This window comes from Trachypithecus francoisi, unplaced genomic scaffold (genome assembly GCF_009764315.1).
Source record: "Trachypithecus francoisi isolate TF-2019V2 unplaced genomic scaffold, Tfra_2.0 Lachesis_group17, whole genome shotgun sequence".
Taxonomy (NCBI): domain Eukaryota; kingdom Metazoa; phylum Chordata; class Mammalia; order Primates; family Cercopithecidae; genus Trachypithecus; species Trachypithecus francoisi.
In genome coordinates this window covers 72,595,720-72,612,266 of record NW_022681462.1, presented here as the reverse complement: position 1 = coordinate 72,612,266, position 16,547 = coordinate 72,595,720, and the positions used below count along the sequence as shown (strand labels likewise).

The window sequence follows — 16,547 nt, the reverse complement described above, 5'->3', positions numbered from 1 at the left end:
AACTTTGTTGTTTCTTGGTTGTTTTATTGGCCTTCTCTTCCTTGTTTCCTTCCCTCCTGTCTTCCTTTTATTGAAGATAATTGTCTCTGGTGGTATGCCTTAATTTCTTGCTTGTTATTTTTTTGTGTGTGTATCCATTGTATCTTTTCATGAGACTTGCAAATACTCTCATATAACCCATTATTGTAAACTGGTGACAATTTTACACTGCTTGTGTGAACAAAGTAGCAAAAAGAAAACTAATAAAAATCTATACTTTAACTTCCTTCCCACACTTTTTAACTTTTTGTAGTTTCTATTCTGTCTGTATCTTGCAAAATTGTTATAGTTATTATTTTTTATAGGTTCTTTTCATTTTTCTACTTAACAGTAGTTTACACCATTATAATTACAGTATCATAATATTCTGTGTTTTTCTATGTACTTACTATAACCAGCGAGTTTTGTACCTACAGACAAAGTTTCTTGTATCTTATTAACATCCTTTTCTTTCTGATCAAAGAACTCCCTTTAGCATTTATTGTAGGTTCGATCTGGTGTTGATGAAATTCCTCAGCTTATGTTTTTCTGGGAAAGTCTTTCTTTCTCTTTTTATGTTTGAAGGATATTTTTACCAAATGTACTATTCTAGGGTACTTTTTTTCTTCTGCACTTAAAATATGTCATGCCACTCTCTCCTTCCCTTTAAGCTTTCCACTGACTGCTGTCAGATGTATTGGGGCTCTATTGTATATTATTTCTTTTTGCTATATTCCTGCTTTTAGGATTTTGAAGGAGTCTGATTGTTAAATGTCTTGAGGTAATCTTGTTTAGGTTAAATTTGCTTGGTGTTCTATAACCTTCTTGTACTTGGATGTTGATATCTTCTCTAGGTTTGGCAACTTCTCTGTTAGTACTCGTAGCAATAAAATTTCTACCACTTTTTCTCTACCTCCTCTTTAATGCCAATAACTTAGATTTGACCCTTTGAGGCTATTTTCTAGATCTTGTAGGCATACTTTATGATTTTTTTTGTTGTTGTTGTTGTTGCTGAAAAAAAAAATATATATATATATATATTTAGAATTAGGCAGCTGAACTCAGTTTAGATGATCCCAATTTCATTGGCAACATCCAAAGCATCGTAATCAGGAGCCAATTGAACATATGCCTTTTTCTCTCCATCAGGCTGAATCAGGGTGTTGACCTTGGCCACATCAATGTCATAGAGCTTCTTCACAGCCTGTTTAATCTGGTGCTTGTTGGCTTTAACATCCACAATGAACACAAATGTGTTGTTCTCTTCTATCTTCTTCATGGCAGACTCAGTGGCCAGCGGAAACTTGATGATAGCATAGTGGTCAAGCTTGTTTCTCCTGGAGGCGCTTTTCCGAGGATATTTGGGCTGCCTCCGGAGTCGCAGTGTCTTGGGCCGCTGGAAGGTGGGTGACGTGCGGATCTTCTTTTTTTTTTTGTGGCTGTGGACACCTTTCAACACTGCCTTCTTGGCCTTTAAAGCCTTCGCTTTGGCTTTGGCTTTAGGAGGGGCAGGAGCTTCCTTCTTTGCTTTCGGCGCCGTCTTGTGAAAAGGGCTACTTTATGATTTTTTATTCTTTTTTTGTTTATTTCCTCTGATTACATATTTTCAAATAGCCTGTCTTGAAGTTAACTAATCCTTTCTTCTGCTTGATCAATTCTGCTGTTAAGAGACTCTGATACATTATTTAGTATGTTAATTACATTTTTTAACTCCAGAATTTCTGCTTGATTATTTTTAATGATTTCAATCTTTGTGTTAGATTTACCTGAAATAATTCTGAAATTATTCCCTGTGTTTTCTTGAATTTCTTCTAAACAGTTATTTTGAATTCTCTTTCTGAAAGGTTGCATACCTCTGTTTCTCCAGGATTGGTGTCTGGTACCTTACATTCTCTTTGGTGCAGTCATGTGTGTCTGGATGAACTGATGCTTGTGGCTATTTGTCTTTATTTGTGCATTGAAGAATTAGGTATCATGTCCTTCACGGGAAGGCTTTCCAGGTATTCAAAAGAAGATGAGTATTGTGATCTAAGCCATATCTGCATTAGGGGTCACCCCCAACCCAGTAACACTTTGGTTCTTGAAGATCTATAAAAGTGTTGACTTGGTGGTGTGAACCCCAAAAATCTGAAACTGGTCTCAGTTAATTTAGAAAGTTTATTTCGCCAAGGTTGAGGATGCACGCCCACGACACAGCCTCAGGAGGTTCCGACAACATGTGCCCAAGGTGGTCAGGGCATAGTTTAGTTTTATATGCTTTAGGGAGACATAAGACATCAATCAACATATGTAAGATGAACATGGGTTTGGTCTGGAAAGGGGGGATGACTAGAAGCAAAGACCAGACAACTCAAAGCAGGGAGGTGGCTGCCAGATCATAGGTAAATAAGAGACAAATGGTTGCATTTCTTTGGGATTCTGATTAGCCTCTCCAAAGGAGGCAATCAGATATGCATTTATCTCAGTGAGCAGAGGGGTGACTTTGAACAAAATGGAAGGCAGGTTGGCCCTAAGTAGTTCATAGCTTGGCTTAACTTTTCCCTTTAGCTTAGTGATTTGGGGGCCTCAAGATTTATTTTCCTTTCACAATGGTCTTGGAGAAGATCTAGAAGAATTCTCTGGATTACCAGGCAGAGACTCTTGTTCCCTTTCTTTACTTTCTCCCAAAGAACAGAGTCTGCCTCTCTATCCTGAGCCACCTAGAGCTGCGGAAGGGATCACATAAGCATCCCTGTGACCACAACCATTGGGATTGTACTGGGTTAGACCTGAAGTCAGTAGAGCACTGAGTCTTATCCAAGGTCTAATCTAACCACTACCTGGCTACCACCTATGTTTGCTCCAAGCCCTAAGGCTGTACTATCAGCTGGTGTTGAAGACAGCCAGTCTTGTGTCCTTCTGTTCAGAGTAGCATGTTCCCTTAGGCACTGGACTGGTCTAGCTATGCTGGCTGGGAGCCACGGATTAGAGTAAAAAACTATAGGAATCTACCTCATTCTGTATTCCAATGCAGTGATCTGTCACTTAAACCACAAGACAAAGTCCTTCCCACTCTTCACTCTTCTTTGCACAGGCAGAAGAACCTTAACTCCTGGCTAGCACTGTCACAGGCTCACAGGGATCTCTGCCAAGCTACCACTAGTGTTCACTTCGGACCCAAGGGCTCTTTAGTCAGCAGGTGATTAAATCCTGCCAGGACTAGGTCCTTCCCTTCAAAGCAGCAAATTCTATTCTGACTCAGGGCATGTCTAGATATGTCATCTGGGATCTAGGGCATGAAATGGGGGCCTCACAACCCTGCCCAGTGCCCTATCCTACTGTGGCTCAGCTGGTATCCAAAATGCAAGACAAAGTCCTCTTTTCTTTGTCCCATTCTTTTGTTATCAAAACACCAGGGGTTTGGTCTAAGTCCTGCTACTCACCACACAAAAAGCCAATCACTGATGTGATGAGTATTGCCAAGGAAGAAGGCTTTATTCAGTGCTGCAGTCAAGGAGATAGGAGGTCAGTCTCAAATCTATCTCTCTGACCAACTAAAACTAGGAGTTTATATAGCAGGAAAAAAAATGTAACAATGTATAAGTAAACAGGAACTAGTGAGGGGCAAGGAAGCAATCATGATGATTGAGAGATTTGGCATCACATTGCCAAATGTGGTGCCTGTGGTGATCTGGTGAGTTTCAGACCTTGACACTTTTTTTTAAGACCTTAAGTTCATTTCCTGAGGAAAAAACTAAGATAAAACAAATTTAAGTTTCAAGCATTAAGACCAGAAGGGTCAGTTTCCATTTATTAAGAAAAAAAAAAAAAACCTATTGGGACTATTGGGTCGGTTTCACTCTCCTCAAGAGAAAGAAAAGGGTGTCTTTAGAAGTTGAGCTGTGCTGGTTGGTGATCACGGAGAGGGGGCAAAAGTACTCCCTTAGTCACCCCAGCTGGTGTCTTAGTAGGTCACATGGCCCTGAAGTCACTGTCTCCAAGCTTAGCACAGTACTGGGACTCATCTATAAGTTGTATTGTGTCCTAGACTGCTTTTCAAGTTTATTTAAGGCTTCTGAGCACATTAGCCCACTATGGCAAGGCTTGCCAAGCAAGTGTAGACTGCTGAGATGGGCAATTCCCTTCTGGTTAGGGCTGATCTAAATTCTCCTCCCATGGGTGGGTATCTGCTGAGTTCAGCCCAGTTTTGCTTCCTGCCGTGACAGGGCAACACTGAGTTCAATTGCAAAGTCTCCTAGTCGCTGCACTTTCTCTTCCCCAAACACAGAGATTCTCTGTGCCATGCCTTTGCTGTCAAGGGATTGGGGAATAGTGGTGTAATTCAAGTCTGTCTTTTCCATCCTCTTCAGAGCCTCTTTCAGTGATATGAAGTCAAAACGAGTTACTGTGAGTACTCACCTGGTTTTTGGTTCCTATGATGGTATTTCCTTTGCGTTGATAGTTGTTAAATTTGGTGTTCCTGTTGGGGGAACAATCAATGGACTTCTATTTGGCCATCTTGATCTGCCCCTCAAAAAAGCTTTATTTTTAAATAGGGAAATGAGTAAACATTACCAGAAGTTGTTTTAAATATTGTGCTAAAACTTTTGTTCTGGTTTGCAAATAAAAATATTTGCAAAAAATTTATTTTCTTATTTCAAATAGAAATTCTCATATCTCCCTCTGGAAGTTGGTGGTGGCTGGAAATGAAGAAATTCACTGGGCAGGTTGAAAATTCTAAAATATACAGAAACCCAAGTATTCTCAAGGTGATGTTTATGTTGTGTGATCATAATTAAAATGAGCTTTAGTTTAAAAATAGCTAAAAATAAGTAAATAGCTGAATCTGCTTTCAGAAAGTTTTTAAGTAAATTTGAAATATGTTATACATGAACATTCCTTTATACTTTATATTCTGCCTCCAAATTTAGCAATATGTTTTCATTTTCATTTTTTTTATTTTTTCACCTCGTCAAACCCTGTGTATTTAATATATTAGGTACATTATGCCAATTTGAATCATCTGGGGAATAAAGTATATTAAGTAATTAGCCAAAAACTCTTATATTCATATATTATATAAAAAATTAAATGCAATCTCTTCTTTCACCAATCAGAATTCTGGACCAATAATAATTTTTTAAAATACAGTATAATACATTTTTATCTTGTATTCATTATTAGTCTTCCACACAATAAAACAAATATTTATGAGGGGAAATTTTGTCTTTTTCTTTATTTCTTTATTTAAGGACCTAAGACAATGTCTGGTACATATTAGCTCCTAAAATATGTACTTACTAATGTAAAAACAAATATATTCAATGTTAGTCTTTAATTTTTTTCTGTATAAATCTAGACTATAAATATTAACAAAGAGAAATGAACACATATGTCTATACAAAAACATGTATACTGTCACTCACAGCAGCATTACAAATAATAGCAAAAAAGTGAGAATAACTCAAATTATCACCTTGTGAATACATAAATGAAATGTTGTGGCCGGGCGCGGTGGCTCAAGCCTGTAATCCCAGCACTTTGGGAGGCCGAGATGGGCGGATCACGAGGTCAGGAGATCGAGACCATCCTGGCTAACACAGTGAAACCCCGTCTCTACTAAAAAATACAAAAAACTAGCCGGGCGCGGTGGCAGGCGCCTGTAGTCCCAGCTACTCGGGAGGCTGAGGCAGGAGAATGGCATAAACCCGGGAGGCGGAGCTTGCAGTGAGCTGAGATCCGGCCACTGCACTCCAGCCTGGGCGACAGAGCGAGACTCCGTCTCAAAAAAAAAAAAAAAAAAAAAAAAAAAGAAATGTTGTATTTCCATATGATGGAATACTATTCAATTTTTTTTTTTTTTTTGAGATGGAATCTTGCTCTGTCACCCAGGCTGGAGTGTAGTGGCACGATCTTGGCTCACTGCAAGCTCCGCCTGCCAGGTTCACACCATTCTCCTGCCTCTCCTCCCAAGTAGCGGGGACTACAGGCTCCCACCACCACGCCTGGCTAATCTTTTGTATTTTTGGAGAAACAGGGTTTCACCGTGTTAGCCAGGATGGTCTCAATCTCTTGACCTTGTGATCAGCCTACCTCAGCCTTCCAAAGTGCTGGGATTATGAATGAGCTGCTAATGTATGCTAATACTTGGGTAAATATGAAAAACATCATTTTAAGTGAAAGAAGCTAGATACAAAACAAATTGTATGATTCTGTTTATATAGAAAGTCTAGAAAAGAAAAATTTATAGAGACAGAATGTACATCAGTGGTTTCCAAGGGCCGTGGTAGAGTGTGGTGTTTACATGAAAATGGGAATGAGAATATTTCAGGCTGATGAAAATATTTTTAAAACTAAATCATTACTAAAATCATTTATTATATACTTAGAATAAAGAGGTTTATGATATGTAAATTATTCCACAGTAAAGCTAGTTTAAAAAGCATAATATATAAGTATATATATTCACACACATATATATGCTTGTGAATATATATACATATATACACAAATGTGTGTATGTATACACATCTGTATGCATGTATGTGTGTGTGTGTATATATATATTTGTATTCTGCTTTGACACATACACACAAATAAACGTATGTACACGAATATACAACTTATTTCCCTAAATTGAATCAAGAAACTTACTAGTGGTTACATTTGGGACAAAATATTTGAAGGTATGAGACATTTTTCTCTCATCATGTTTAGCTTTTTAAACAAGTTAAATTCTCAAAACTTATAAATGTATTATTTTTATTTAACAACGTCAAAAACATTTTAATTAAAACATATAAAAATTGAAGTTTCACTGGCCATCTGATTTCCACAACTTGACCTGTTCTGTACATATCTTTAAATTAAAATTTGTCTGCCTCATACAGTGACCTTATGTATACACTTGCTAGACATAGAACATTGAACACCATTGGCTGAGCATCTTTTGATGATTATGATTCTGTCGGAGATAATGCTGTTTTTCGTTGAACTCATTGTACTTAATATATTATTTAAAATTATCAGCTGATAACCAATTTATATATCTTTATCCAAAATGTGAAGTACTTTCCAGGTCATTTTATTATGTTTATCTAAATGCTCCTCCATTTCTATTATGCACCAGAATAAGCTGGGGAGCTTATTAAAATTGCATCTTCGCAGATCACATCCAAAATATTTCTGTGTTGTAGTTTTAGATTGTATTCTGGAAACTGATTTAAAACAAAGAATACCAAGTGATTCTGATGCAGGTGGCCCTCAAACTGTGCTTTGCCAAACATTCGTCTTGACTAAGTCAATCATAATGGATCTCATATCTAATTGGGGGGATCTCAAAAAAGTCCATTTATTTGGAACTAGGTATTTTCCAACACATTTGTGGTCTATTAGGGGAAAATACTACACTGTGATGTTTGTATCCTCAAACATAGGTAAGCATTTAGCTAAATAGCTAAATCTATGCTGTTACAGCCCAGATGACACCTCCTACTGTCATTCATGATACACAGTGGCAGAGTGACTTCCAAACAGCAAATGTCCTTTCAATAATGGATGAAGACACTACACTTAAAAGTTCTCACTTGAGAAATTCCAAGTATAGATTTACAGGATTTATGTAAGTTATATAACACATATCAGCCTGAGACATAGACCAAATGGAATGTAGAACAGGAGAACCAGTAGAATAACACAAGAAGAGACATTCCTCTCTTAACCATTTTTCCAAATTCCCTTATTGCAAACACTTAGCATTATTACCAAAATTACATCATTATATCACTAGTATGTTACCATATATCTTATTAATCTGAATTGTTCAATTAAATCTGAACATTTAATCTGAACCTCTACTACAATTTGAGTCATTAACTGATCCTTTTATTGTCATGTTAAAATTCAAATTAAAGAAATCCTTTGAGTTTATTAAAAAATGATACAGGCAGCCATACAATGCAAAATATACCTTTTACAGGAACAGATAAAATATAAACATTAAACACACAAACAATAATGTTTTCTTAAGCCGGGCACGGTGGCTCACACCTGTAATCCCAGAACTTTGGAAGGCTGAGGCAGGCAGATCATGAGGTCAAGAGATCAAGACCATCCTGACCAACATGGTGAAACCCTGTCTTTACTAAAAATACAAAAATTAGCTGGGCGTGGTAGCACATGCCTGTGGTCCCAGCTGCTTGGGAGGCTGAGGTAGGAGAATCGCTTGAACCCAGGAAGGGGAGCTTGCAGTGAGTTGAGACTGCCACTCTGCACTCCAGCCTGGGCGACACATCGGGACTCTGTCTCAAAAAAAAAAAAAAAAGAGAATGTTTTCTTAAGGAACAAAGAGGGAAACGTGAGTGTGATATGCCAAAAAAGCAATGTGTGTGCATGTGTGCGTCTGCATATATATATACACGTGTGTGCATATATATGTGTATAAATATATAGACAGATAGATAGGAATACAAGTACATGTACAGACCAATGGTAATAAAGTACGACATGAAGACTGTCTTTAATTCAACCACCTGTACCTAAGATAAGGAGAAGAAATAAAGAAAGGAGGAAAGGAGAAAAGGACCAGGATACACTCTGTCAATAGTAAGATTCTGAGACTTGATTTAAGAGATTTGGTAGGAAATAATATTAGATAACTCTGCCTCAGTCCGGTTTATTCTTTGGGAAATTAGACACAGATCACCCATTTTAACAGCTCCCCCAAAGCAAAGGCAGAATATTCCTTTGATTCCTTGATACATGAGTGCCTGACATAGTTGTGACACAGAGATAACTATCACATTATTACTCTTCATTGATGAATTACAGAACTTCCTGTAAGTCACTGAGAAAACAATCTGATTTATCTGGTTTGTCTCACTTTAAATCCTAAAATAAAAACTTATTATAGGAAGTCCTTTTTTATATAGTACAAAGCAAAGTAGTTCAGGTCATTATTTTCCAAGGTATTTTCCTAAAGACCACCTAGGTCAAAGAACTCAGATTTGCTTCTTAAGTTTCTATAATCTTGTATCAAAAACAAAATCAACTTAATCAGAATTTTAGGATTGATGTTATTAATTTTGTATTTTTAACAAATACCCTAAGGGATTCTGGTGAATACCTGAGAACGACCCTCTAGATGATGAAGATGACAATACGATTCTGCTGTGCAAGTCTAATTCAGGTTCATGTACTGATTTGTATTTATCATTGTAGCAGGCTGAATAGTGATCACACAAAGATATCCGTGTCTTAATTCCAGGGACCTGTGTCTGTTATCTTATAAGGAAAAAGCATCTTCACAGATGTGATTAAATTAAGGATCTTGAGATGGAGTGATTGCAGTGGATTATTCAGGTGGGTCTTAAATGTTATTGCAAATGTCCTTATAAGAGAGTGGCAGGAGGAGAGGTCATATAGACAGACAGGAGAAGTGATATGCAGATGGAGTAGAGAGAGATTTAGAGATGTTACTCTTGAGATGGGAGTGATGGAGCCACAAGCCTAGAAATTCCAGTAACCTCCAAATGCTGGAATAGGCCAGGAAGTGATTCTCCCCTACAAGCAAACCATGACACAGCTGACACCTTGATTTTGTTCCAGTGGAACTAATTTCAGACTTCTGGCCTCCAGGACTGTAAAGGAAGAAGTGTATTATTTTAAGTCAGTAAGTTTTTGGTAATTTGTTAGAGCAACCCCAAGAAACTGGTAAAGTCCTCATGGAACAATGAACCAATTAAGCAATAGGTAAATTAACTTAATTCTATTTCCTCTACTGAATTGAAGGAGGAGAAATTACCTGATTTGTCTGGTTCTCTTTGCAAGCTTGGGCAGTAATCAGAGTGAGGGCAGTCATAATAGAAAACCAGTAAAATTTTTATTGCACTTTCAAAAATGGCCAGTGAAAGTCAACAAACATATTCATGGGACAATTATCCCCTTAATGTATCTATGAGTTATATTTCTTGCTAGATCCAAGATGACAAATGGAAGAACAAATTGTTGTAACAAGAAAGGAAAGAGAGATGCATATAGCAAGCACCACAATTAGTGGGGAAAGACCACAAAACAGACAGGTATGAAGAAACAGAGTGACGCAAGAGGGCCAAATGTGTAAGAGGTTGAGGGATGCATTTATAAACTGAATCCCAAGCATGTAGTAAAAGCCTAGCACAAAGAAGACAATTAATAAATGATTGTTGAATTAATGAATAAAACATCTTTAAGGTTCCAGTCTAAAGTATGCATGGCAAAGTGTTAAACTAAGTCCAATATGTAGGCAAGGTGAAATCAGAATATGGATAATGGTATTTACTGTAACTGAGTCATGGGCTATAGCATGCCCTAATCATTGTTGTGATATATGAATTGTGGTCAAGATTCACTGTGAACTCTATTTAAAATATTATAAATATCCTCCAGTGGTATCTTATAGGGACAGTTTAACCAATGGTAGTGCTTATTTTTGTGCCAGGATAGAGAAGTGAGTAGAACATGGATTATTCAGTTCAGTTGTTTAATAAAAATTGAGAGATGGGTAAACAATTACACATCTTAATCTAGAAAAAAATAGGCAAGTAGAAATAAGTAGCAGGACTAGAAGAGTAATTTGGAAGTTCCTTAAATTAAACAATTTTATTTTACTATTCCCAAGGATTCTGAAAGTCTTTTTTAGTTTTTATTTTTCATTAAAATTTTCTATCAATGTTTGATTTCACTGGAGATGTTAGCTTATTTCATTATGATAGAGCTCTTGATAAGTAACTTGGAACAGAGCTGATCAAGAAAACCACAGTAAGTAAACTGCTTCTGAAAACCTTTAATAAGTAATGCACTGTTACTACTTATTAAAGATAATACCTATAAAATGAAAATATAACTCCCATCGTCTGAGTATGGGGAAGTCAGCCAAGCACTTCTCTTAACTATGAGAGTTTCTTCCAAATGGCAGAATAAATACTCTAGTGACAAAACAAACACCCAAGCCCTTTCTTAATGTTTTTGGCTATGCATTCCTCTCTTTTGAATGACTCACTTTGCACCCAAGGAAATGTGGAGCCATCTCTCACTATTCTCCCTCACTTCTCACATTTGATCACTCTCAAAGACAAAGAATTACTCTTTCTCCAACCTCTTGTTTCCTAAAGATGACTTCCCCATTTATTTCCAGGTGGGAACAACATTTTCATTATCATTACCAATTTAAATTTTCAGTACCTTGATTTGTTTATCACAATGGGAAAGAGGTGACTTCTCCAATTGACGAAATAGGTTATATTATTTCATTAGGTGGACTAATATGAAAACCGATGCTTGTGCCTGATTTTCCCTCACATTGCTTACCCTATTTTTCCCTGTTGTTAGCCCCTTTAGCCTCTTAGGTCTAATTGTACTCAAATGTGATTAACTCATTTTACTGCATGTAGAAGATGTTAAAAAAAAAAAAAAGAAAAAGAAAAAAGAAAAAGAAAAAGAAAAACGTAGTTCTAAAAGGTCTGGTTAAGAATTTTCTCTTCTATGCCCAGTTTCGCTAACCCTGATTGATTTAATAAGTTGTGACAGCTCTTTACAATGTCCCCAGCTGCCTTTATTTGGGGATGAAGAAAAAATGAAGAATCATCATATTAGTCTCTGGTTCCTGACTCATTCTTTTATTTCACTTCTTATGGAGTTTTATTCTTTGCAGAATAAACGGATATTTAATTTTGAGCTCATGCTTCCTTATAATTACTCTCTCTTGGTTAAGAACCAGTAAGAAGAAGACGGTGTTTTATTATACTATACCAAACCTCCCAAACTTTATTAGTCCTATTAATTTTACAGTTTTAATAATTATCTATAATTTTATTTTGTTTTCTTGCTTTTTTGGGATATTGAGATCTCTAGATGGAATAACATCAATAAACTTCTAACCAATCTTCAGTATTTTCTAACATTCTACTGACATTATGCTCTTTGTGAGATGTATCTTGGTAGATCAATTTCATAGGTGTTTCACCTGTATAGTCACATGGGACCCTGCACTCAGGAGGGCTCTTCACTTGGTTTGATGATCTGTTATAGTTTTATGTTCTTAATTTTATCTTAGAATTTGTGTTTTGTAAGTGGAAGGTGATTTTAAAAATGGGGCATGCCTGCGGGCAGAGGAAATACATGCAATATGTGCCCTCTGTTTCTTGATGATTCATTCATACACAGAGTCAATTATGCTCCATGAACATAAAATTCTAGTGGGTCCATAAGCATGGGAGTTCAGTGAGATTGACAGTGAGTGTAAGGTAAGTGTATTAATTTCACAGCAGAGTAAGAGAAGTGACTGACAGCCCCAAGAAAGCAAGCTTTCTTTTTGAAACACAATTTGCTTAAGTTGCAGAAAGAAGGTTATTGATGACATTCTAAAAAAATACAAATAACTGAGAAACCTTATCATATTCCTTTTTACTGGTGACACTTTCTTTCCTTTATTGGCCAGCCAATTACACTAAGCTCTATTAACAGTTGCAGAAATACATAAATAAGATATAAAGATACTAAGAATTTCTTTTATGTATAGTAAAACATTAAATTTCAATTATAATAAATTATATTATTTTTGTCTTTTATGCAATATATTGCATCATTTGGTCGGACTCTGCATTTATGCATATTTACAGGAAGCACACATTTCTTTTTTACCTGTTATATTTTGTAGAAGTTAAGCTTTTATTTTATTTTTTCTATTACTTATAATACCTGTTCCCACATATCTGTTCTCCTGCCTATGCCAATCACTAAATGAAGAAAAGGCATATGTATACAAAAAAGATGGAATTGATTGTGGGCACCTTGGAGGTAGCTGTCACACCCATTATGAACCTCAGATATGAATAAATAAAATATTTATTTTATATATTAAATAGTACATTATGTAGTACATTTTAGTTTACATAGTAGTACATTATATTGTTACTGTTGCTCTATACTTTATGAAAGAGATCATTGGTATAATTCCATATAATCCCATCAACACAAATTAGATTTTTATTACTATCATATTCCAGAGAAAATGTGAGTTAGAGCTTTCATTGTACCAAAACTTTAACACTACACAATTGCAGCTACTATTTATATTACATTATTTCTCTATTATGTCATAAAAGAATTCTGATTTTTATTGAGATAAAAGCTTGGAAAACATTTAAAAGATTAATTTAACACATGTAACCAAAACTCTGTGCACATGAATTAAGATGTGCATTTTTCTAAATATCACCTGGAATATTTACAAAAATGTACCTTATATTATATCACTAAAAAAGAATCCGTGTTTTTCTAAAAATGAAAATACTAATGAATATCACACAAAAGATCTTCCCTAACACGGTATATATAAATTGTATCTATAAAAGTTAGGTAATAAGAGGGAGTTTGAGTTTCCATTCGACCATGTCAGGGACTTGGAAGTTGTCACCTTGTCCTAATAGTAAGTAAAAAGCTGAACAAAGTGAAAAATTAACAACTCTTTATAAATTTGTCCAGAAGTAAAGTTATAGGGTAAACTCCTGCCCAATTTACTGAAACAAAAATCCTAAGCAGAAACCTTCATGAAAACGAGTAATAAAATAAGAGAACCTGACCGTAACTGATAAATTGCTGGAGGCTCAGAGTGAGCATGTCTGAGAGTTAAACATTTCAGAGAGACCCAGTCACAGAGAGACCCTGACACTGTGAGATTTACATCCGGGACCTCAACCATGTTCTCCCAGTGAATACAAGAGAAAAATTCTCTCATGTTTCTGTCAGGAGGAGGGGAAAATAAACCATATTGAAATATACCAGGGAATTCTGTTTTTAAATAGGCCTACCCTCAAGAGAAACTATATTACCAGAGCCTAGACTATTGGGGTTTTAATAAAAGACTATCTGGGGAAAGGGAAATACTGACTCAAGCCCTCTCTGGCCTTCCACGTGGGAAAAGGGAAGTGCCTAACTCTAGCCCACTTTGGCTGTCTTATCACACCTAAGCTGGGTGCAAGGAGGCCCAGAAGCACTTGTGAATTTCACAGTTAAGAGAGGCAGGTTTACTAAAAGACCAAGACCTAGTCATATGACTATAGAATGACTTCACAATGTTTATTCATATCAAGAAAATTGTAAGAAAAAAAAAGCCTGATGCTCATCAACTGGAGAAAGAAACATATATTTGTTCATCAGCATAATACATAGCAATGAAAGTAAAATGAATACAAGCAAATTTATGCATGAGTTTTAAATGTATCTTTTTTTTTTTTTAGTAAAAGGCGAAAGATTTATTTGATTTGAAGAAAAACCAGTGAATTAAATGTATCCTTATATTTAGAAACCATAAAGCAATTCTGATGACTACCTTCGGTGTGACACCATATTTATAAGACATGAAAAGAATAAAAGCTAAATTATGTGTTGTTTAGTGATAAATCAATAAAATTAGGCAAACTCAATATTAAAAAGTATATGAGTGATAAATATAATATATAAGACAATAACTATTTCTGGAATGAGACAGGGTTACGAGACTGGAAAGAAGCAAGCACATGCAAGTAGTTTCCTTAAATTGACAACATTCTTTTTCAATAATTTGCATGGTATGTGATATGGTTTGGCTTTGTTTCCCCACTCAAATCTCATTTCAAATTGTAATCACCAAGTGTTGAAGGAAAGACCTGGAGGGAGGTGACTGGATCATGGGGACAGTTTCCTCTATGTGGTTCTCGTAAAATGAATTCTCATGAGATCTGATGGGTTTATAAGGGGCTCTTCCCCTTCACTTTCCTTCTCTCTCCTGCTGCCTTGTGAAGAAGTCTCCTTCTTCACAGTTGTTTGGATAAAAAGCTTCCAAGCTTTTACATGAGTAACTAGAATTTCCCAGCTTCACTTTGTTTCACACATAACTTCATACTTGACAAGGTTCACAGAAGCATGGGCAATGCTGAAATAATAAGCTAAGTAGAAATTGATTACTTGTTTTACATTAAAGTTCTTTGATGCAATTGGTCATATTAACAGAGGTAGAGAAAATAGAGACCAAACAGGGCCCAGAGGTCCCAGAAACTATGTTTCTCGGTGACTTAGCATTATAATCATAGTCTTACTCAGTTTGTCAGATAAATTATATGGTACCCATACATGGAACAAAGCATTTCATTAGCTAATGAAAAAATTCTAAAGAAATAAGAGAGGAGTATTTGTTCTCAGATAACTTACTGTTCAGTTAGGGCAAAGAAAAAAATACTCTCCAGGCATTCACCTTATTGCACAATCAGCAGGAGCCATCTTTTTACATTAGGTGCTCTGTAGTTTCTTTTTTGATGTTTGTTTTCTTTTGTTTTAAAACTTTATTTTCCAGCTTTGTTGCTGGTACACAGAAACAAAAATTTGTTTTTAATAAATTGAATAATTTTCTTGCATGGGTGTATTGGTCTGGGTTCTCCAGAGAAATGGAACCAATAGGGAACAAACATACACGCACATACACACATGCAAACACATATGTAAAGATATTTACTGTGAGAAAATTGATGCACACAATTATGGAGACCAAAAAGTCCAAGATCTGCATTTGGTAAGCTGAAGACAAAGGACAACTAATGGGATAGTTCTAGAATGAGTCTGAAGGCCTGAGCACCAGGAGAGCCAATGGTCTAAGTTCCAGTCTGAGTCTGAATCCAAAGGCAGAAGAGGATTGATGTCTCAGACTGAATACAGTGAGGCAGAAAGTTATTCTGCAATTTCCAGAGTCAACTAGACCTTTCTAAAAAAAAACTGGAAACCAAATAGATTTCACAGCAGTTCTTCACTGTAACAAAATTTGATGTTGGAATTCATAATCCTTAGACTTTCTTTCATAAATCAGACAACATCAAATTTATAAAAATATTTGAAAACTATTCCAAAGCAATATAGTAACAGGTGAATTAAAATACAAGTGAAAAATAAAAGTATATTGCAAATATACTTTTGCAATATTTTGAATTTTGCAAAAATTCAAAATGCAGGCAGGAAAATATTGTGAGCAGGGTAGAATTAATTTCTTGTAGTGCCATGTGTATTTAATGGGATCATACTAGTTGTGGATTATTTTAGAAGCTACCAAGCCAAATTAAACATGAATCGTGATCTCAGGAATCTTATAGCATGGCAAATATGAATAGAGACCACCAAAATCAATCAAGTTACGTAACAAATATTATGGAGGACAATGCCTCACCTTTTTTTTTTTTTTTTTTTTTGCCTAATATATCTGTCTCAATCATGGACTTTTAACAGCCAGCAGCCACTGTATCTCTTATTGAAGGACTGCCCTTTAGCTAGTGGAACCACTTGGTCCAGACAGAGGAAACTGAGTTCTTCACGGGATTTCTGCCTAAGATCTCACTGATACTTGGCTTCTCCCTTCTGGGAACTGAACCTAAGTTTAGTACAGGATAAATCTACAGGTCCTGAGAAGGAAAACAGAAGCCTCCCCAGGAAGTAACCTTGTTTTTGATTTCATATTCTATGTGGAGCAAGATCATCTTGACTTTGTTATG

The 16,547-nt window shown here is 36.0% G+C and overlaps 1 protein-coding gene across 1 annotated transcript in view; it reads right to left on the bottom strand.

The window, feature by feature from the left end:
- Positions 1-1,084: 1,084 nt before the first annotated feature.
- The window catches only part of LOC117062856 (60S ribosomal protein L23a-like), a 60,609-nt gene continuing 45,146 nt past the window's right edge, over positions 1,085-16,547 (bottom strand). Inside the window, exon 4 of the mRNA XM_033176743.1 lies at positions 1,085-1,571. Within this exon, the coding sequence (XP_033032634.1) occupies positions 1,085-1,571 (487 nt within the window). The remainder of the gene's footprint in view (positions 1,572-16,547) is intronic.